The following is a 23,686-nucleotide window of genomic DNA, read 5'->3' as shown; positions in this document are numbered from 1 at the left end:
TTATCATAGGTAAGGAAAAGTCAGCTCTGACTTGACACATCTCTGTGCCTACTCAAATTAGGTCATTGAAAAGCCCAGATTTTGTTGTTAAACATGGAGGCAAAACCAGATGTGAGTTAAAAGAGATACAAAAGCAGCTGTGTCATCAGTTCAGTGCTTTGCTCTTTGTAAATGCAGCTATTACCGTTGCTCACCGTAGGTGAGTAAAAGTTGGCTCAGTATTACATTTCCTCTGAGTTGGCTCTGCTCCGGGAAGAAAGCCACTGTGCAACTTACACAAAAGCTCCATGCTTAACTGGTACCTATCATCTACCAGGACATTTTGCCAGCATGCTATTTCACTCAGAAACAACAACAACAAAAGAATGTATGTATTTGGAAGATAAAATTGTAAAAGATAATTATGGAAGAACAGCTCTCAAAGTGTCTAAACCTTCTATTATTCCTGTAGGAAGTTAGCTTCTTAAGTACCTTCTTTCTTCTAGCACTGATAGATGTAAAGAACAACCTCATGAAAACAGCCACCTTCTCATCAGGCAGTTAGCATATTACTGCTAGCTTACATTGGTACTCTCTAGATGTAAAGAAGGCAATTCTGAAATGTATTTATGATTTATAAGTATGACTTATAAAGACTGCATCATTGGCTTCAAATATAATACCCACTTTTAAATGAAAACAATAGGTTTCCAAATACTGCTAATATTATGAGAATATGCTATTATTCTACTAAAAGGAACTGTCCCTAATTATCTCAGTTGGTTCCTTTGTGTCAATCATTATTTCATAGATGTCAGAACAGTCAAATGAAAGCATTGTTATAGGCATTTCTTTTGTTGACTGAAGGGTATGCCATTTTTCTTTGCTGCAATCTGGTATTCAGTGGTATGTCTGGCACACAGTGGGACCACAATAAATATCTGCATCATACATGAATGAATTAAAGAACTTGTGCTGGTCAGATTCTCATTATTATTTCTGCTAATTAGATTCTCAGGTTCAATAATATCCTTAATACATGTTTTGAGATTCATGAGCACAGTGCTGGGTAGGTCACGTTTATGTTGATTTTTGATGGGTGTGTCTATATGTTTTTAGTGTCATTAAGCATTTTGAATCACACAGTCTATGTCAGTGTTAGGAAACCAGGCATCTTTAAGTCCAAACACACTGGAATACCTTTGCCTACAGCTCTTATCGAAAGTACCCAGTACACTGACAGATGGCTCCATAGGAGAAGCCAAAGCCAGTACTCCACAATATGAGTAAGTATTTGAGATTTGAATCCTATCCAATAGTCTCATCCATATCTATTGTTTGTTAGTTGTTTTTTTTTTTTTTTTTTTTTTTTTTGACAGGCAGAGTTAGACAGTGAGAGAGAGAGAGAAAGGTCTTCCTTCTGTTGGTTCACTCCCCAAATGGCCACTGCGCCAATCTGAAGCCAGGAGCCAGGTGCTTCCTCCTGGTCTCCCATGCGGGTGCAGGGGCCCAAGCACGTGGACCATCCTCCACTGCCTTCCCGGGCCACAGCAGAGAGCTGGACTGGAAGAGGAGCAACCGGGACTAGAACCTGGTGCCCATATGGGATGCTGGCACCACAGGCAGAGGATTAACCAAATGAGCCACGGTGCTGGCCCCTGTTTGTTAGATTTTTAAACATATTTTATTTCATTTCATCATCTTAGTGACCCTTAAGGTTGATATTGCCACTCAAATTTTAGAGAAAGTAGAACTGAGGCAAAGGGAAATGAATTTAGTTGACTTAGATAAAATAGTATGTAGCTGACTGAGTAGGCAGCCAGTCCAAGATTCTGAAAAGTCAGACTCTTCCACCATCATTTGTTCCATTTTAAAATGATTTAAGAGGGATAGTGACAAATTAGAAAGTACATGGAGGGCTTTGGCATAAGATGGGCAGCAATATTTGTCTTTATTTTATGACTTTGAGTAAGCTTTGCAAGCCCCATTTTTATCTGCAGGTGGTAACTTGCCTGTCATGGTTTAAGTGTCACTTAGGTAATATCTGTTGCAATCTATACTGTTAAGAAAGTAGTGCATATTATTACAATCCATACTGTTAGGAATGGTTCTGATGTTCTGAGATACTGCCAGTACATGTGAAACATCATTCTGTTCTTTATCCAAGTAAAGATTTTGAGAGATAAAAGAGAGATATTTCAGCTGGCGTGGCGGCTCACTAGGCTAATCCTCCACCTTGCAGCGCTGGCACACCAGGTTCTAGTCCCGGTCGCGGTGCCGGATTCTGTCCCGGTTGCCCCTCTTCCAGGCCAGCTCTCTGCTGTGGCCAGGGAGGGAGTGCAGTGGAGGATGGCCCAAGTCCTTGGGCCCTGCACCCCATGGGAGACCAGGATAAGTATCTGGCTCCTGCCTTCGGATCAGCGCGGTGTGCCGGCCGCAGCGCGCTGGCCACAGTGGCCATTGGAGGGTGAACCAACAGCAAAGGAAGACCTTTCTCTCTGTCTCTCTCTCTCACTGTCTACTCTGCCTGTCAAAAAAAGAAAATAAAAAGAGATATTTCACAGTATGGTAGTCAAACATTAATGTCTGGTACCATTAAATTCCATATAAATGTGTACATCTATGGTTTCAAAGAAAATAAATGCACTGAGTATAATGTAACAAATATAAGTGGGGAATAGAATTTGATTAAAAGCCATAGCAAGTGACTCAGTATTTAAAAGAAACAACAGACATTTCCAAAGCAGGAAACAGCAGGGAAAGTTTGGGCTTAACTTTAAACCATGGAACTATATCACAAAACAAAGGGATACAAACTAGCAAAGACCCAAATCATCACTCCAACAGGTAAAGATTTTATTTATTTTTATTTGAGAAGTAGAATTACAGACAGTGAGAGGGAGAGACAGAGAGAAAGATCTTCCTTCCGTTGGTTCACTTTCCAAATGGTGGATCCAAAGACAGGAGCCAGGAGCTTCCTCTGGGTCTCCCATGTGGGTATGGGGGCCCAAGCACTTGGGCTATCTTATACTGCTTTCCCAGGCCATAGCAGAGAGCTGGATTGGAAGATGAGCAGCCGGGACTAGAACTGGTGCCCATATGGGATGCTGGTGCTGCAGGAAGAGGATTAACCTACTGCGCCACAGTAATGGCTCCACAATCATTTTTTTAAAAAGCTGTGCATGAACATACAAAAAACATGTATTGTATTATAGCATGGTTACTTAGGAGGAAAGGCAATTTTTGACAGTCTTTTTATAGCAATTGTGATGTAAATATATGTTATTAAAATTTGTATATGTAAGAAAATAATTAAAAATTACCTCTAAATATTACTTCGTCCTAAATTTCTAAGACACTGGTAGGTGTTTACTGCTAACACACTTGAAAATATTTTATTATTTTTTATAATTTTATTACTTTAAAATTCTACATACTGGCTTTCAGCTGTGTATTCATATTTCAGTTATTCAGATCCATAATGAAGAAGATGCGAGTTTAGATATGATTTATTTGAAGGTAAGATTTAATACAGAACATTTTAGTTTGAGAAACTATATTTATGATTAATTATGGTTATGAATTGATTATGAAATTAAGTACTTATACATTTTTATCTTTGAACATAACTGTATTCTTAATGATACCATTTACCCTAAGGCTTGGGGTTGGCTTTATGGTGTAGTAGGCTAACCTCTGCCTGCGGCACTGGCCTCCCATTAGAGTGCCAGTTCATGTCCCGGCTGCTCCTCTTCCCATCCAGCTCTCTGCTAATACGCCTAGGAAAACAGTGGACGATGGCCCAAGTGCTTGGGCCCCTGCACCCATGTGGGAGACCTGGAAGAAGCTCCTGGCTCCTGGCTTTGGATCTACTTGGCATCCTACCATTGCTGCCATTTGGGGAGTGAACCAGCAGATGGAAGACCTTTCTCTCTGCCTCTCCCCCTCTTTGTCTTTAACTCTACCTCTCAAATAAATAAATTTAATATTTTAATAAAATAAAATAAATCCTAAGTTTTGAAATGTTAAAAAGGAGAAAACTAATCCCTCTTACCCTTGCCTCCTATTGGAGTGTTGTCTGTGGGTGGACGCTGGTGGTGCAGGGCTGAGCAGTGACACACATGCCAGTTGCCTCCTGCCCCATGTTGTTATTCCACTCACATTGAAATAACCAATGATCCTTTGTTTGCCTGTGATGAATGGTGGTGACTTTCTAACATCTCTTCCCAGTTGTTTGATTAAGAAAGCTCATTTACGAAAAATACTCGTATAATAGTCTAAGTTAAAGCAAACTTTTTAAACATTATTTTGTCATTTTTCAGGAGTGTATTGGTTCTCTTCCTGGTTTATTTGCCTCCCTACTCCTATTAGTGATGAAAGAAACAAATACAGTCCTGTCTTTGTGGGTGATGGTTCTGTGTATGTCTCACTCCTCACTCCTGAGTCAAATAACAATTATTGCATACAAGTCTTCCGTGGTTTGCTTCTTATGGTCTTTTTTTTTTTTTTTAAGATTTTTATTTATTTATTTGACAGGTAGAGTTAAAGACAGTGAGAGACAGAGAGAAAGGTCTTTCTTCCGTTGGTTCACTCCCCAAATGACCGCCTCGGCCAGCACTGAGCCGATCCAAAGCCAGGAGCCAGGTGCTTCTTCCTGGTCTCCTATGCGGGTGCAGGAGCCCAAGCACTTGGGTCATCCTCCACTGTCCTCCCGGGCCACAGCAGAGAGCTGGACTGGAAGAGGAGCAACCGGGACTAGAACCCGGCGCCCATATAGGATGCCGGTGCAGCAGGTGGAGGATTAACCGGAGGATTAATGGAGCCATGGCGCCGTACCCAGTGCTTCTTATTTTTTACCAACAGAAGTAGCAGTGAATCTGTTTTTTCTCCTGAAGGATTTTGATGGTTTCTATAGCTCTGAAATTTTAGCAGCATGTTTTTTCCTATTGAATGTTTTGTTTGAAAAATATATGAAAATACGTTGTATGAGTTAATGTTTAGATTTTGTACAGCTTTTTAAGAAATTTAAGCATTTGAAGAATTAAGACATCTCCAAAGGGCTGTAACACACATGATAATTCTATTATTTCATTTTTTTATGGAGCATATTTAACCCATTTCCTTGAATACTGGCAAATGTTTATGGTTTAAAATGTTGTGTCACCATGAAGGAAAGCTTTAAGAAGTAAACTGAGCATTTCTCAAGATGACACAATGGATAGCAAAGCTATACATGAAGAACAACAAAGTAACTGTCACTTGGAAATTACTCTTGGTAGGACCTATGCAGAAATACTGCTGTGAATGCAACTTCTCAGACAAGATTCTTAAGAAGAACATGACCCGTGAATTGTTCTGTTCAGAACAAAGTTGTGCAAAAGTAATCTCTAAGAAAGTTACTGGGCTATGTATGAAGTGGTGTTTGGGCAGGCAGAAACACTGAAGTGTGCCTGGCAGAACAGTCCCCAAAGATTTCCACATTTCAGATGTTATGTGGCAGAATGTTGTGGGCAGAATTAAGATTGCTCCTCAGCTAATGGGGAGAGTTGAAGACTAACCTGGTTTCCCTGCTGGGCCTAATGTAACAAGCCACGTCCTTAAAAGCGGATGTGCCATTCAGATAGTGATGATGGAAGCAGGGCTGGAGAAAGACTTGACTCGTTGGTTGGTGGTTTTGACGATGGAGGATGGAATACAGGCCAGGGTCCAGGTTCTCGGCTGGGACCCCCAGGAAGGAGTGCAGTCCCACGTTTTGTTTGGACACATACTGGACTTCTGACGTGAAGAGCTGTGTTGTCTTGAATCACTAACCCTATGATAGTTTTTGCCATCAGCAGCAGAGGAATAAGGAGATAAGAAAGAAGAATCCAATCTTTCACTAAGGAAGAATACGTTGTCTGCATAGATTACCATTTTGGATTTCTGTTTCCTGAGATACCTTTATCTGATTCTTGCTCAGCCACCATGTGCCATCTGGCATGCGTCAGGGCTGGTCCACAGCCCAAATCTGTCTCAGGTTGATTTGGTTCTTTTCTGTCTCTCCTGCCAGCGTGTTTAGAACCTGCTGAGTGAAGCTAATGCAGAATGATCTCCATTATCCACTCCCTTCTCCCGCCCGTTAGGTGTGGAGTCATGAGGTCCTAAATGGAGCTTGATGATGCCAGTTCTCTTCAGTGGATACTCTTCAGTGCTCTTCAGTAGCTCTGGGCAAAACAAGTTTCTGTGATGCATGTTTCCTCTTGGTTCTGCACTTCTGTTCCTCCCTGTGGGCTGCGTCTTCACCTCTTCCTGTGGTTATTCCTGTCTTTGTTTGGTGCTTAGTTCCCCCAGAGGCCTATCTACAGTTTTCCTTTCTGTGATTAACTGTAGTCCAAATATATGGACTGGAAAATTCCAGAAATAAACAATTCATAACTTCTAACTAATATTATCATTATCACACTTTTATTATGAGTTATTGCGAATTGCTTACTGTGCCTAATTTATGAATTATTCTTTATCATAGGTATGTCTGTTAGAAAAAAAAAAGTACACAGGATTCAGTACAATCCATGGTTTCAGACCTCAAGTGGGGGTCGTGGAACAATCATCTACAGATGACGGGGGACTACAATAAAGAAATCTGTAGTTTTCATTCCATCTCATTCCCCACTCTGGTAGGCAGCAAGGTGTACCTGCACACTACTGGATCCCTAGCACCTTGTACATTGGCTAGCACAGTAAGATCACTCAGTATTTGTTTAATGAATAAACATACATTTATAATCCCTGAAGAATATTTTCATTTTTCATTCAGTTGCATAAGGATGTTGAAAGAGATAAGTAAAAGAAAAAACCAGGAAAATATGAGACTGGTAGTTACAAGCATAGTAGCAGTTGGAAGGCGAATAATTGTAAATTTGTTATTTATGGAGCTAATGCCATGAGATTTCCTATGTTGAGCCTATTAATCATTAATAGGAATGTTTAAACCATTTTAGATAAGGGACTGAAGTATATCCTGCTTATCCAGAAAAGCCTGGAGCCATGCAAGTGGTAAAAACATGTCTGGGTGGTCCTAAGCATCCATTTCATTTCCTGCCAATCAGCCATACACTAGAGAAAAGATGGTATGAAATCTAATTGTGTAAATGAGCGGTGTTTATAATTCTTTCTCTCCATGGCTTGGCAAGTTATCATCTTTCAGTCTTGTTAAAAAACCAGCATTCCTTGTGGACAAAGATGTTAAAGTTTGCTTTCATATTGTAAATTCATTCTGAGGGCTCAAAAATATACAATCAGAGATGAATCCACAGAAGACAAAACAAACAGGAGAGAGAAAGAAACTTACACAGCAGGATTGCAGTCTGTTAAGCCCTCACTGATATAAAGCAGCTCTGGTCTCTTCTTGTAAGTACCATCTGTGGGCACAGTGTAGCACCTAATTATGTAATGCCTGTATCAGTAGCTGTTGCATTGCAGTTCCACAGACCACTTTTCTGGGTTTATCACTGTGTATTTTTGGCACACTGATAGGAAATTTGTAAACCCAGTGGATGTCGTGAAATACAGTGAGAAATGATAGTGCTTAGTAACTCTGAGTACTTCAGGTAACATTTTTGCACAAACCTCTTTCAAAAGTAAAACTCCATGGGAAAGAGACTTACTATGGGGAGTGTGGCTGTGAAGAAAGAATACTAGTTTCAGCTGTTGGCTACCCAAGGGCAGCCACCCTGTGGTCTGATTTCAGGGTCCTTTGGCTCTGCAAGGGTGGGAAGTTCATCAAAACAACATGGTTCATGCCACACCATATTGAAAATAATTGCAAATTGAAAATAATTACATGCCGTGTGTGGGAGTCAGGGTGAAACATACGGTTGCTATGAACACTTCCTCATAAGAAGTAAAAATCTAGGCTTAACCTAAGTGTTAGAAGAAGGGAAATATTTGCATGTGATTTCATAGGTACACAAAGCCAATAGCGTTGGCTTTTGGAGTGGTTGCTCCCTTAGTTTGCTAGGTCTGCCATATCAAAATGCTACATACCAGGTTTCTTAAAATGACAGAAATGTATTTCTTAGAGTTATTGATTCCAGTAGAGTGAAATCAAGGCTCCAGAAGAGCTGCTGTGCTTCTGATGGTACTCGGGTAGGGTCTGTTTCCTAGCTTGTGGTAGCTCCTTGGCTGGCAGCAGCAAAACTCATGATGTTTGCACGGTGTTCTGCCTGCACACATCTCTGTCCAGATTCCCCGTTTCTAAAAGGACACCAACCATATTGGATTAGGGGCGCACCCTTCTCCAGTGTGACCCCTCCTGAAATAATCGCTAAGGTCACATTCTGATGTACTGGGAGTTACAAATTTTGGGGAGATGCAGTTTAACCCCTAACTGTGTGAGACTATGAAAGGAATCAAGGGTGAGTTCAGATTTAACATGTACTGAAAGAAACAAGTAGGTGAGATGGATCAGATACAGGACCTCAGAAAGACTGGCACTGTGTGTTTACAGTGAGGGTCAGGGCACTGTTAACCAATGAAACAAAGCATAAAAGATTAATCTAATTCTTTATCTCTAAAATTTATATTAACAATTCTACTATCTCAAAAAAAAAACATCTTTTGCATTGATTGCATAAGATGGAGTTTAGCCATCTAAAGCACTTATATTTTTACTAAAAAAGCATCACTGATATATCACGATATGTATTAGGGAGTTTGCATTTTTTTCCTAAGTAAATGTAGCTTGTGCATTTTAGCCCTGAGTTAGTTTATCATTTCGAGCCTTTTCTGGCACCAGTGTGCTGGCTGTGAATGGGATCTGGCAAGGAAGCTTCCCTCAGGGGATGGGGATATGGAAGCAGAATAGGGAAGCATTGTACACTGCTAGGATATTTTTTTCTTTTAAGAAGACATTGCTGTTTTATTGGTGGAAGTAACCATGGAATTTGATAATTAGAAGACAGAATAAGCAAAATTCCAGGCGACAAGAAGTAAGAATTTTATAAAAAGCTATGTCAAGCATGAATAATATCTTGAACACCCAATTCATTGGCCTTGCCATGCTTTTCCGTAGACCCCTGCTGTAATCATATTTGAATGTCTCAGCGCTTTCACGCTTGCACAAAGAGATACGGAAGGAGTGTCTCAGGACATTTTCTTTTGCTTATATTAGCACACCACAGAATAATAAAATGCTTGTGTGTTCATTGATTTAAGCCGATATTTTTTTAACTATTTGAAAGTTGAAAGCAAGTCCTAAGCCTCAGGACTAATTTTCATAGTTCAAATGTGTGCTAACAATCATGAATTATGGGTTTTTGGATATTTGCACATTTAGATAGCTTTAAAAATACATATGTCTGTGTATTTTACAGAAAAATCAGATTTTGATGTCTGAATCAGTCAGCATTGCCTGACAGTTTTTGATGGTAGAACATTGCAATAATTATTATCAGTACTTCCTAACTATGTAATTAGAGCATTGAGTTTGGCAGGAATTCTCCCATTTAAACTGATTATCATCAGAGAAGAAAAACTTTGAGACCACATGGTCTAGAGAAAAGAAAAGAGAATTGATGGGGAGAAGTTCTGGTTTTATTCCCAGATTTAGAATAGCTCTGTCATATGATTTGGAAAGCAAGTCAATTAATTCTATTTGTAGAATGGCAAACGCAGTCTCCGCTTTCTTGGCGTGGTGTCTGCATCTTTGATCCTGTTTGACCAGAGCAAAAGCTGTGTGACTGCCTCTGCCTGTCTGGAGGACCCAGACACAGTGATGGTCAATCATAAAACAGGGAGTGATGATGAGGCTGGCGCTATCCAAGAAAGGTTATGGACCCCAAAGTTTTGCAGTAGTGAACCAATAGGACAAATGTGAATTACAAGGCAAGAAGGATTCTCTGTGTCAGACTTGTGTTTTCATGAACAATTTTCATAGCAGAATCACGTTGGTTATTATGCCTGTACCCCCATGAAATTGTATTTCCATGCCAATGTTAAACAAATACACTATCAGGTATATCTAACAGTTAAAATTGCACCTGCTGTCACTGAACTGATGAGCATGCTGTTTGTTTTTAGTTACTCTGCATCATGGTCAGCCTTCATGGCATTCGTAGCTGTGTTCCATGTCCCCTTCCAGCCCTTCCTCCCCATTTGTTCTGGCTGGTGCACAGTTCAGAGCAAGATCTTTGTGCCTTTGCTCAGATAATATTTCATGTACTATCAACATTTTCCCCATTGATGGTGCTGTACCATCTTCCTCTTGGTTTACTTCACTGACAGCGTCGACAACCTCAGCTCTAAGCCTTTTTCTAGCACTGATCTTTAAGAGGCCCTGTTCCCTGGGGTGCTGTTCTTGAACCAACTAAATGTTCTTGAACTAAGTAACACCAGCCAAACATTCTCGAACTGTCTTTCCCTAATATTAGCCCTGTCCTCCCTCATAAACAACCTTATCCTAGCTCTTATTTTTAAAACACACGTTTTTAAAAGGATTTATTTGAAATACACAGTTACAGAATGGTAGAGGTAAAAAGAGAGAGAGGTCTTCCATCCTCTGGTTCACTCTCCAAATGGCCACAGTGGCCTGGGCTAGGATGATCTGAAGCCAGGAGTCAGGAGCTTCTTCCTGGTCTCCCACACGGGTGCAGGGGCCCAAGCACTTAAGCCATCTTCTGTTGCTTTTCCAGGCCCTAGCAGAGACCTGGATAGGAAATGGAGCAGCCGGGTATTGAACCAGCGTCCATATGGGATGTTAGCACTGCAGGTGGTGGCTTTACCGGGCCCCCTAACTTCTTTTTTTAAACAAAAATATTGTGTTTAAAAAAAAAAAAAACAAGAAACAAAATTTCTGTGGTACGATTTTGTTGGATACAAAGTATTTTTTTAGAATTTATTAAGATTCTCATTGAGGCCACCACATGCTTCAAATAAAAGTGTATCTACTGCTTGCAAAGCACAATATCTATACCGTTTAAATAAATAGACAGTATTATAAAGTTTAATGAATGCAAATGAAATTTTCCCTACCCTTATGTAGGCCAGAAATCTGAAATCAGGGTGTTCATGGAGCTCTGCATATACAGCAGGATGTTTCACTGTCTCTACTAGTATCTGATAGCCCCAGTGCTCCTTGGCTTGTAGATGCAACATCTCAATCTCTTCCTCTTTCTTCACATGGCGTCTCACTGTGTGCTTGTGTTCATATTACCTTCTTTATAAGGACACAGGTCATACTGAATTGTGCCCACACTATTCCAGTGTAAATTCATCCTAACTAATTACCTCTGCAAAAGTTGTGTTTGCAAATAAGGTCATGTTCAGAGGTACTTAGGGGTTAGGCTGTCAACATATTTTTTTTGGAGATCACAGTTCAACCCATAACACTTGTCTACTTGTGATCCTAACCCTACCATTTAGTCTTTGATTTGCTACATGGCCAAAATATCTCAGAATCCTTATCTCATTTTTGACTTCAGTTTATTCTCATGAAACAGTCAGTCTGTCTTTCTTGGATGGTATTTGTGCATTTGCTGTGTGAACCCTGCATACCAGTAGACATGCAGAGTTCAAGGCTGTCATATCCAAAGAAACATATATATTTCCATGTTCATCAAGAAACACTGTTACCATCATTTTATATATAGAAAGTCTGGGGTATGTAGCAGGTACTCTATGAACAATACCCTTTTTAGCCATTATAGCAGCAAGTAGAGTATGAGTCACATTCATTTATATGGAGGATGGGAAGATAGGTCTAAATTAACATGGTAATGGAACATATCATCCCAGATGCTGTATTCAGTATCTCAGTGGCATTGCCACTCAACACAGAGGTCCAGGACTGCATAGTGGAATATTGTTCCCAGAGCAGTGACAAGCACATGGAGCATCAAAGTGGGAGAGGAAGAATCTGGGGTGGGGAATGAGGGAGAGACTGATAGGGAATGACATGATGTGATTCAAGCTGACTCACCCAAGGAAGATGATTATATAGAAAATTAACTTTTATATAAGTAATATGGGATTCCAATACCCTAATAAGAAAAGCAAGTGAAATTCTATATAAATCTAACTTTTAGACATTGAAGCAAAACCTCAAAAAATTTTTTATCTAAGTATTAAAAATAATCATAGCAAAGCAAATTTTATTTCAGATATATGTGATGGCCCCACATAAGAAAACTAGTAAATGAAATTTGGTTTATTAATATTAATCACTGGGAAAGCTTAATGATCATCTTAACAAATGCCTAAAATCACCATAAAAAATTATCTTAGGAAAATAGAGAAGGGAAGTTCTTTAACTTGCTAAGAAGTTACTAACCAGAATATTAGATTTAGTGGTGAAATACTAGAAGTACTTTCATTAAAATTGGGAGTATTATACATTATTTCTTTTGTAATATTCAGTATTTTACTTGAGACATTAATCCTAATCTTCAAGGACAGACTTTATAATCAGATATTGTATATTCAGAAAATCCCAGGGAGTAACTGATAAACCAATTTAATTGATAACGTGAGTTCATTATTATATCCAGGTCAGATCTCAAAAAAATCAGAAACTTTCTTATATACCAATCATAAATAATTAGACGAGATGGGAAATGCAATCCCATTTGTAAGAATAATAAAATAATAAAGTGTGTAGGTAAAGTCCTAACAAAATATGCAAAAATATTTAGGAGAAAATTATAAAATTTTATGGAAATTCATAAAGTACACAAGAATAAAAGAAGACAGTACAAAGTTCAAGAATGAGAAGATTTACTATAGAAGCCTTGCATATAAAGGGCAGAATTACATCTAATAAATGAATTGAATGTTCCCTCATTCAGAAACCTCAAGATTGGTGAGGAGTGCAAACATTTGATTCAAAAATGTATTTAAATTTAACTGAACAAAGCCATCAAAGACAGTTTATAAAACAATAATGTTAACACGGAAAAGTATGCACAAGCACTGTGCTGATTTTATTTACATAAATCATGTCATTAAGTCCTTAAAGACGGCACTGTGTGAGTGTTATATATGAGAAGTAGAGCAAAAGGACACCATTTCAATTAGTGCTATTATTACAGTCTGTCATTGGCTCTCTAGATGGAATGGGGAAGTAAATTAGACTTCTACCTTCCCATTTTAAACATGAATTCCAGCTTACAGTCCTAAATGTTTGTAAAGTATAAAGTACTGGGTAAAGTTAGATAGCTTGGTCTTGCTATGTTTGAAGGCAGCTCTCTTTCAGATTGAAACAAAAAGTGAAGGTCCATGGCACTGTGCTGAGGATGAATCGATTAGATTATTTTAATGTTAATATGTGAGAATGACTTTAATAATCACACTGTGATTCAGGAATATTGTATGTACATGCACACACACCGACTTACGCACATACAAAGGGCTTCAAAACAGTCCAAGGAAAATGTGTATTATGAAAAAAACTGCATGGATTTTAACATTGTTTTGCATCAAAATTAACTTAATTTTGTTTTCCATAAGCTTTAAAAATACCATTGTATATGGTTTTATTTTTATTTTTTTTTTACTTCCTCAAAGTTATTTGAAGCTAAAATGGGTTAAAAGAGTAGATAGCCAAACTGAGCAAAACCATGCTAAAAAAGGTGATGACTTCTGCCTTGAAGTCTTTAAATTATTTTCAAATAGCATTTGAACTGGAGAAAGATCGCTGGGTGTTAAGCATATCTTCTTCCAAGGCAGTAGACATGAAAGGAACAATATATTTTTCTCTTGAAAATCTGCATTTTTTGGAAATCAATCTTATTAACATAGAGAACCCTCTCAATATACATTCATTTCTTTACACTTCTAAGTAGAAAACTCTCCTTGAAAATTAAACCCATTGTCAATAAGACATAGAAATGTCCCACTCCCACCCCAGGGCTTGGTGTTATGGCTAGTGCCCGCAATGCCAACATCTCTCACGGGCACTGATGTGTGTCCTGGCTGGCCAGCTTCTGATCCAGGTCCTTGCTAATGGCCCTGGAAAAACAGCAGAATATGACCCAAGTGTTTGGGGCCCTGCCACCCACATAGGAAATCCAGATGAAGCTCCTGGCTCCTAGCTTCATCCAGGCTCAGCCATGGCCATTATGGCCCTTGGAGAGTGAACCAAAGAAAAAAACCTCCTTGTCTTGCCCTCTCTCTTTAGAAACAAAATCTGCCCCCCCATCAAAAAAATTATAACTGTATTTCACTTTCCTTATTTAAGCCAAAGAGTAGCTATAAATGACAATTTTTCTAGAAGTAATCCATCCTAACATGTAGAATCTAGAATTGATATTGGTCAGGCATGTGCATGTACACCTGGAGTCCTTTATTAAGTGATGGAAATTTGTGTAAATGCTAGTGACTTCTAATATGAACTGACAAGTATTTCAAATGGAGTTTTAGTACTTTTTGTTAATGTCCAAAACTCAATACACGGAGCAATAAAAATTAAGCTTTGTAAATGCTCTATATATCAATTGCAGATTGATTAGAATAGTCAAAACTGGAGAACCTACTTCATGCTGTGTTCATGCTGGTATAAATATATTGGCATAGAAATGATCCCCTATAAATGTGGCTGAAATACAGTGCTTAATAAACCATCAATTACAATTGGTAGTACTGTTGCCTTTATTTTATCCCTGATTTATGCTCACTTTCAAATATTTTGCTTGGTTTACAATGTAGTTGAAAACATTTAGCATGTCTTTTGAACAGACTGATCATTCTAGGTATACATATACATAATAGTATCACCTAGTCTCTTTAACCAGAATATAAAGAGTTTTGTTTCTAAGAATTTAGATATTATTATTATTATTATTATCTACATGTGTACGTGTACCTTTGTGTAAGTTCAGATTATCTGTTGGTATGAAGAAAGGCACTCTTTTTTTTTTTTTTTTTTTTCGGATAAAGACGTGTTTTATTTTGATGATCGACCCACGGCTTCCCCAAGGCCGCTATGTACAGACAGAAGGGGGCGTCGTTTCTCTTCATTTCTTTGTCTCCTCCTCCTTGGACAGAGTCTTGATGATCTCCTCCTTCTTGGCCTGAAGGCGCTCCTCTCGGCGCTTGCGGGCCTCCTTGGTCTTCGACCTGCGGGCCTCGGCCTGGTCAGCCAGCAGCTTCTTGTGGGCCTTGTCGGCCTTCAGCTTGTGGATGTGCTCCATGAGGATGCGCTTGTTCTTGAACACGTTCCCCTTCACCTTCAGATACAGGCTGTGGTACATGTGGCGGTCAATCTTCTTAGATTCACGGTATCTCCTGAGCAGCCGGCGCAAAATCCGCATCCTCCTCATCCAGGTCACCTTCTCCGGCATCCGGGCGTTGGCTGTACCCTTTCGCTTACCTATGCCCATGTGCCTGCCCTTCCGGCGGGCCAAGGTGTTTTTCCGGCACCGAGCCCGGGAATGGACCGTCACAGGTTTGCGGATGATCAGCCCATCTTTGATCAGCTTCCGGATCTGCTGATGGGAGTTGGCATTGGCGATTTCGTTGGTCTCATTGGGGTCCAACCAGACCTTCTTCTTGCCACAGCGGAGGACACTGGAGGCGAGCCTCTTCTGAAGCCTGAGCATGCTCATGGCTGCGGCCGAGGCGGCGAAAGAAAAGGAAGAAAGGCACTCTTTTTCTCCCCTAAACACATCAGGGACTTTCGTGATCTCTCACTGTTGAGTAGTCCCCAAGTCCCACATGGGATCATGGGGTCATTCTGTCTGTAACACACCACAGACACCAGCTGACGCCAGCTCTGGGACAGTCTCTGTCATTTCTGTGATGGACTTTGTTGTTGAAGCTGCTTGGGTTGTGGTGGAGACCAGCATTGGGAATGCGGACCCTTTCCTCTGACAGCTCCATGATCTTACTTTTCACCCCCAGATCTCTTAGAATACTTTGAGAAATTGTCATAACTCTAGTGCAAAAATAAAATTGAAATGTGTGCCTAACCATAATCTCTCTGGGAATCACAAACTCAGTATGTTAGTTAGCTAAGTGTTGAGAATTTTGGGTAATTAAAGCTAAATATTTATTCATAGAAGCTATCAAGGGGGAAGAAAGGCCAAATTTCAAGAAGAGACATCTTGAGAAAGTTCTCTTATCTATTTGAGTTCAGTTTCTTGAGTCCAAAATAAGTAACTAATTTGCTTTAACAATCCTAGCATAGTTTGACATTGCCTTTGTCATTTTTATTCTGTCTAGTATATGGAAACAGTTTTTCAGTCCATCTTACTCCAGCATCTCCTAACTTTAGGAAAGATTTGAATTATCATCAATTAATTTTTATAACATCTCTTTGGAAAATCAGTAGCATTTAGTTTTCTGGGTTAGCTACCCAGGGACTTAAGGTGCAATGCTTTATTTATAACCATTGCAGTGATTTATCTGGCAGAGAGCATCTTGGGAAGCGGCATCACTTTAGAAAGCGTTAATAAATTAATAGAGTAATGGAGAGAAGTCTCCAGGAAATATGCAAATTGAAGAATTCCCATCTGAGAGGACGATCTTAGACTTTGCTTTTCTAAAAAGGAATTATGACAGCTGTAGAAGGGAGCTGTGATCACTGAGCTAGGAAATGCAGCTCCTGCTCTCCCAGGGCTGGGCTGGTGCTCTCATCCACTCCTGTGCTCGCCGTGGGCGGGCTGGACATCTGAGCCTGGCCTTGCTGCTTGTGCGTCACGCAGGCACACTTGCAGAATGGATGCTCCGGTGCAGCAGGGTGAGTCAGGCTGCTGCTCGCACTCAGCCAGGCACCTGGCATTTACTGCAGGGAGCTCTGTGGAAAGAGTAACAGCAGTGGGACAGATGCCCATGACCACTGAGCTCACTGTCCACTATGGGACTGACTGATGAGTGATCATGCCATGGGGAAGTCTCATGTGGCTGTCATCTGGAGGTCAAACAACTGACTCTCTTCTCTCCTTTCCCTATGGAGGAGAGAAGTGGGGGAGGGAATTCTCACCCGATAAAAGTAGGGGATGGGCTGGCGCCATGGCTCAATAGGCTAATCCTCTGCCTGTGGCACTGGCACCCCTGGTTCTAGTCCCGGTTGGGGCACTGGACTCTGTCCCGGTTGCTCCTCTTCCAGTCCAGCTCTCTGCTGTGGCCCAGGATTGCAGTGGAGAATGACCCAAGTCCTTGGGCCCTGCACCCGCATGGGAGACCAGGTGAAGCACCTGGCTCCTGGCTTCGGATCATTGTGGTGCGCCGGCTGCAGCATGCCGGCCACAGCGGCCAATGTGGGGTGAACCAATGGAAAAAGGAAGACCTTTCTCTCTGTCTCTCTCTCTCACTGTCCACTCTGCCTGTCAAAAAAAAAAAAAAAAAAAAAAAAAAAGAAAAGAAAATTAGGGGATGATGCTAATAGCCTATCCCCCAAACTCTACCAGGGTCCTTCTTTATAGAAGATACATTTTGATAGTCGTTAAGAGCTTTTTTCCCTATTTAACCTGCACTTTGGGGATACTCTTATATATTCTCTTTTGCAATTTCCCCTCCTAACCCATTAACAATGTACAATAGTAGCATATGTCCATCTCCCTTTTCCATTCTACTCCATTAGTGCAGGCTTATTTTAATGTAGCATACATTACGCAATCAACTCATATATTGTTTACTTTAAATTGTAACAAATTTTTAAAAATAACTTTTACATATGATGTTTGTTACTATTGAAAAGTATTGAAAAACTTTTTTTTTTTCAAATTTATTAGACAGGTAGAGTTACAGACAGTGAGAGAGAGACAGAGAGAAAGTTCTTCCTTTCATTGGTTCACTCCCTAAATGGCTGCCACAGCTGGCGCTGCACCGATCTGAAGCCAGGAGCCAGGTGCTTCTTCCTGGTCTCCCATGCGGGTACAGGGGCCCAAGCACTTGGGCCATCTTCCACTGCCCTCCCAGGCCACAGCAGAGAGCTGGACTGAAAGAGGAGCAACTGGGACTAGAACCCAGTGCCCATATGGGATGCCGGTGCCTCAGGTGGAGGAATAGCCAAGTGAGCCGTGGCGCCGGCCTGAAAAACTTTTTTAAAGCTATAATAGCCCTTCCTGATTTCATCTGTTATCATTTATGGTATTTCCTTTAAAAATCCCTACCTCATTTCTTCCCAAAGTGGTGGATTTTATAATAACTTGTGACTGTTCTGGGCAAGCACACCATCATCTTCATGTTTTAGATATATGTGGATATTTTTGATATTGGAAAATACTAATGATGTTTCAATGTATTATAATTCCAATATAAAATGCAATTCGTTTATATTTTGTTTTGAGAAACAAAAAAACTGTATGAAATGTTGCAGTTAGCTAAATGACTATAATGAGGAGTAGGGTTTCTATTTTTACTTTATTTGCTCATCTGAGCAAGATATAAATATATGCTGTTACTTAATTTTCATCAGTAATAGGACAAAACTATGGTACAAATTATCCCTATGTTATTGCTACCTAACAAATGACTATAAAGTTAGCAACTTAAAAAGACAAAACTCATATTCTCACAATTCAGAGGGCCAGAAGTGCATGCATGCCTCAGTTCATCCTCCGCTCACGCCTTAGCAGGCTGACCTCGAGGTGTCTGCCAGGCTGGGGTCTCATCTACAGGCTCACCTGGGGAATGGGCCTCTTACAAGCTCTCTCAGGTTGTTGGAAGAAATGATCTGTAGGTGATTGCATTCATGTGGCTTCCTTCTACGGAGCCAGTGATGGTGAAATAGTCTACTCTTCAGGCTTCCCAGCTCTACACATGATGAAGGCATGCACCTGATTAGGTCAGGCCCCCTGGATATTTTCCCCTTTGATGAGTTGCAGAGGGACTTTCATTACACTTGAAAAGATCCCTTCATCTTTTTCCTATCACAGAGCTGAACCCTTTGAGTGACATCCAGTAAATTCTCAGGTCTTGCCCATACATGAAGAGGAGTATCAAAAGGGTGTGATTCTTCAGAGGTCACTTAGGAGTTTTGCCTACAACACACCCTCCTAAAATCAGTTGCCACTGACAGTGTTTCAGTCCCAGATATATAAAAGAACCTGGAGTCTTTTTTAATCCATTAAGCACTTAAAATAAATTTTTTTCATAAAAACTATAAATGCCGCTTTTAAAATTTTTCTTATATTTTCTCATTGTCCATATGACTCCCGCGAGCATTTGCTCCATGTACTCTCTCTTTCCCCATCATGTCAGTTATTGTTACTGCTTCTCCATAGCTTCTGTCATTGCCAGCACATTATCCAGTATTGTTTGCCACTGAGTCGTTGACACATTTTCTACTGAGAGCTGTCAACCACCCTTGTTTTGGTTTTGCTTTGTTTTGTGACAGCAGCATTGGGGGCTGACAAGTGTATTCCTGAGTTTCTCTCGCCCAGGGCACCCTTCAGAGGCAAGGAGTCATAAAGTCCTGGTGGTTGGGGCTATGTCTCTGCCCCTGATGACCCTGGGTGGCAAATTAGAAATTCCATGAGCTATAAAGCAGGATAATGTGTTTTTCAAAGTGACATCATTGCAAGTGGCCGATGGGAAGGGCTGCCCAGATGAAACAGCAGTGCATGTTTGACAGTTACTGGTGGAGAGAGTGAGTTAGTCTACAGTACACTGAACACACGTATGCAATGGAGGAGAAACTTCTCTTGGCCATTTTTCTCTTTCCATTTGGAAAGTTCACCAACTAAGAAATCTACCCTACTTTGCTTGGCTCCTCACGCATCTATACTTAGGGTGACTAGAGAGCCTGGAGGCAGGACCTGGGCTCTTCAGGTTCCTTAACCTCCTCCCCTCTCTTTTCTCTTTGGTCTGTGCCTCTCCATTGATTCACTTCATTATTCATTAAGTTGGCCTGAAGCAGCCTCAGTTTGTGGGTCTAGCGATGCCTATGCCCCAGCATTAGGATTCCCAGTGGGCCACAGTGCTAAGCCACATTCTTCACAGTCCACTAGACTAGCACGAAAAGTGAATTTTTTATGTCCGTTTGCCTGGATCCTTCCTCACTCTCATACTCGTTTCTAAACTTGGGCACTGAACACAAGGGCGATGTACTCAGTCCCTTAAAATATTAATATCCCAGATGTTGGGGAATTGGTTGTGCTCATATGAATGAAAGCTCAACATGTAGAAGAGAAGTGGAATCTGAGTATCGAAACACGATGCTGGGAAAGGGGGAGGGGACTGATCTTTTCCTGCTGAACTCAGGTGGTCCAGAAAGGGTAAAGGTCGAATTAGGTCCAACCAAATGATTTATTTGGAATGTTGACTGACAGAAATTTGTAACAGTGTATGTCCCCTTCATTAAGGTAGGTTACCAGTAGTAAATTTCAGAAGATGAAACTTTACACACATGTGAGGGTACTTAAAAAGTTTGTGGAAAGAATGAATTTAAAAAGTAGATACATTTTTTGGAATGAAAAATATTAAAGTCCATGCACACATTTTTCATAATACATACTTTCTTAATATGCATTTCCATGAACTTTTTGATATGTGTGTGTGTGTTAATCCTGTCTCTTGGTGGACATGGAAATACACTCAAATACGGTTTGGGTAATGAATCTTTCTTGATCATATTTTCAGGCCTTTATTTACCTCATGAGTGAGCATTCAAATATCTGGACTGTTTAGGTTTAGCTACTCTTCAATTTCATTTCTTGTAAAGAAAATTCTACAGATGGTAAGCTTATAAAGTAGCAATAATTTTGCTCTTAATATTTAGCAGAGCAATCAATTTTTAGAAAACTCTAATGATTTTCAAATAAGGCTTTAAAAGCATTGTAGGCCAGTGCCGCAGCTCAATAGGCTAATCCTCTGCCTGCGGCACCAGCACCCTGGGTTCTAGTCCTGGTCAGGGCGCCGGATTCTGTCCCAGTTGCTCCTCTTCCTGTCCAGCTCTCTGCTGTGGCCCGGGAGTGCAGTGGAGGATGGCCCAAGTCCTTGGGCCCAGTGCCCGCATGGGAGACCAGGAGAGGCACCTGGCTCCTGGCTTCGGATCAGCGCGGTGCGCTGGCCACAGAGTGCTGGCCACAGTGGCCATTGAGGGGTGAACCAACAGAAAAGGAAGACCTTTCTCTCTGTCTCTCTCTCACTGTCCACTCTGCCTATCAAAAAAAAAATCATTATAGTCACATTGTACATTACAAATTGTATTTAGAAATTAGAGATATTGGCTTCCAATTATGAGAGGAAAACAAAACACGATCATATGATGCATTGTGAATATAATTAAATATGGAGAAATTTGAAGGAAGAAAGATCACAGATAAATGTATAGTTTACCTGCATTTGCAGTTAAGAAATCAGTTGTAAACATATGTAAATCATTGTGTAAATTATCTTGGCAGATATGTCACAGAACAGCAGATCCTTGCTCATATATGTTGTCCATTTCAAAACCTGTCTTAACACAGGTCACGTGTAGAGAGCATCCTGCAGTTTCGTGAAATAGTTTCAAATAAACCTTCCTGTAAAAAGACAATTGAAGTGCAATCAGAAGTAAAAGCCAGACTGTGGTGGCAAGGGAATTCTCAGGATTTGGTTATAAGCTCCTCGAAGGACAGGGACTGGGTTTCTCAGAATCTTCAGAATATTCTTGTGATCTGTTAAATCCAGCATGGGGAAAGTGGTCCTGTTAGAGGAATTACAGATTAGCCTACTGGAATATAAAAGGCCACAGAAGATCAGAAAGGCATAGGAGTTGTTTATTCAGTGGGGCTAAACTCAACCTTCTTCCTGCTAAGCATTGCATGCTTCCCTCCCCTGTAAAGGGCACTGCTGTTCTGCCTTACCTGTTTTCTAGAAAAGTTAAGTGAGGTAGTAGTTGTCAAGTCTCTAGGGTCTGGCAAGAATAGGTGTGTGCTAATGATCTTTTTCCTACTCCACACCTAGCTGAAAAACAGTTTTTAAGCATATCGAGTTTTAAATTAGTGTCGTGCCTATAAAAATAAAGTAGTTGGCTAAGAACAAATGTTAAGGACATTCTCACATTTGAATTTGGAGGAAATGAAGAACCCCTCACTTGGAAACAAATTCTTGTAGGGAAACATGTCCCCAGGCACCTTACTTATTCTCCCTATACTAAAATCACTGATTTATCTGGGGTGGACTTCTTGGGTCATCGGTGACAGCAGTGCCCAGTGCAGATGCTCTTCATCTTACAGAGTAGTTCCATCCTGAAGAACCCAGTGTAAGTTGTCAGTACCATAAGGAGGAAATGCATGGAATCCCCCCAACCTACCACACATCATGTTTTAGCAGTGCAGCACACTGTACGGCATTGGATGTGTCACTGGTGATAGTATCCCAGGGTTATTGGGAGCTACACTCATTGGGACTGCCCAAGCTTGTGACAGAGGATTGCCCATGTAACTCTGACTGGGGATAAGATCTGAATTCAAGATACTAAGTACTGTTTCTGTGCATATCTCTTTGCATCAGTGTAAAGTCAAAAATTGTAAGTCAGATCTTTGTGAGGGACTGTTTTCCACAGCCTAGTCCTGCAGCCATAGGAAACATGCTGCCTGTTCTAAGTAGCTCCAGCTTTTGTGCCTCTTTCACGGCTCTGTAGGAAACCCTGCACCAGCAGCCTGCCCTCAGCTCCTTCCATGAGTGATCCGGTGAGGGATGCCTGTGTAATGGAATGGGCACTATGTGGAATCTTCCGAGATGCCAGAGATGGACTCAGGTTTGAAATTCAGATTTGTCCACCAAAGGGTCCACCTCATGGTTGATGAGAGAGAGATGACACTTCACAGGATGGCCACCTCAGCCTCAGCACATCCTAGGGCAGAAGGATCAGGCAAGGGGGCCTTGGGGACAGTTCAGTTATCCACCCTCTGTCTTTCCTTTCTTCTCCCAGTGGAGGGGAGGCTGAAGGAAGACCAGAGGGTGTTCCCCTCCCGTGTCACTGAAAAAGTTGAGGAATGCCAGCATGACATGGAGAAAGAATCACACTCACTGAGCTTACAGTGGGGAAACTGTGGTACGATGGTGATCGGCATTGCATTGAATTCCCCGTTTCTGAGAGGTAGGGAGATGGCTGCAACCAGTACTGGAGGCTCAACATTGCAACAGAAGGTAGGTAGGATTGGAGCTGTAGGCACACTGGGGACACTATGTCATGTTCCACAAGCATGGGTCTTGACCACTTCAGGGACAACAGCTAGAAGACTTGGCCCTACCTCTAAGAGCAGATACCCCAGGGAGATGCTCACATCTAGGCTCCTCCTTTAAGGCAAGAAGTGTCTATCTAGCTTTTTAGGAACTTGATGAATTGGCTCCCTGCAAAGAAGGGGATGTCACACTCAACAGAGAACATCACGGCAGGCACCCTTGGGGAAGAAAGAAGTTGCAGATGTGGGGGGAGATAAACCTTGCTGCAGCTCTGTGTGCTGGAGAGGGGAGGATTGACTTGAGAATGAAGTTGGAGTCTTGAAACTGACAAGGTTGAATCCTGTTCACTGAAATGACAGTGCTTTAGTAGCCAACGCTGCTGAAGATTTAATAAATTGGGCTGAGTTATGGTTAAGGAAACCAGTGACCCAGCATGGAAGAGAAGTTTAACAAACCACCACAGCTAGGAGTTACTATAAAAAAAAAAATACTTGGCCAGCGCCGTGGCTCACTAGGCTAATCCTCTGCCTAGCGGCGCCGGCACACTAGGTTCTAGTCCCGGTCGGGGCGCCGGATTCTGTCCCGGTTGCCCCTCTTCCAGGTCAGCCCTCTGCTGTGG

General features: G+C 41.1%; 2 protein-coding genes across 6 annotated transcripts in view; one reads left to right on the top strand and one right to left on the bottom strand.

Moving 5' to 3' along the window:
* CTNND2 (catenin delta 2) overlaps nt 1-23,686 on the top strand; it is a 982,006-nt gene that overhangs the window by 121,430 nt on the left and 836,890 nt on the right. The gene's annotated exons all lie outside the window — the stretch shown is intronic.
* On the bottom strand, nt 14,948-15,599 carry LOC100353302 (large ribosomal subunit protein eL19). Its single transcript, XM_017344652.3, has one exon. The coding sequence runs from the start codon at nt 15,555-15,557 to the stop codon at nt 14,967-14,969; it is 591 nt and encodes a 196-aa protein (XP_017200141.1). The 5' UTR covers nt 15,558-15,599; the 3' UTR covers nt 14,948-14,966.

The sequence above is a fragment of the Oryctolagus cuniculus genome, chromosome 14, assembly GCF_964237555.1.
Source record: "Oryctolagus cuniculus chromosome 14, mOryCun1.1, whole genome shotgun sequence".
Classification (NCBI taxonomy): Eukaryota; Metazoa; Chordata; class Mammalia; order Lagomorpha; family Leporidae; genus Oryctolagus; species Oryctolagus cuniculus.
This window is presented reverse-complemented; position numbering and strand designations above follow the sequence as displayed.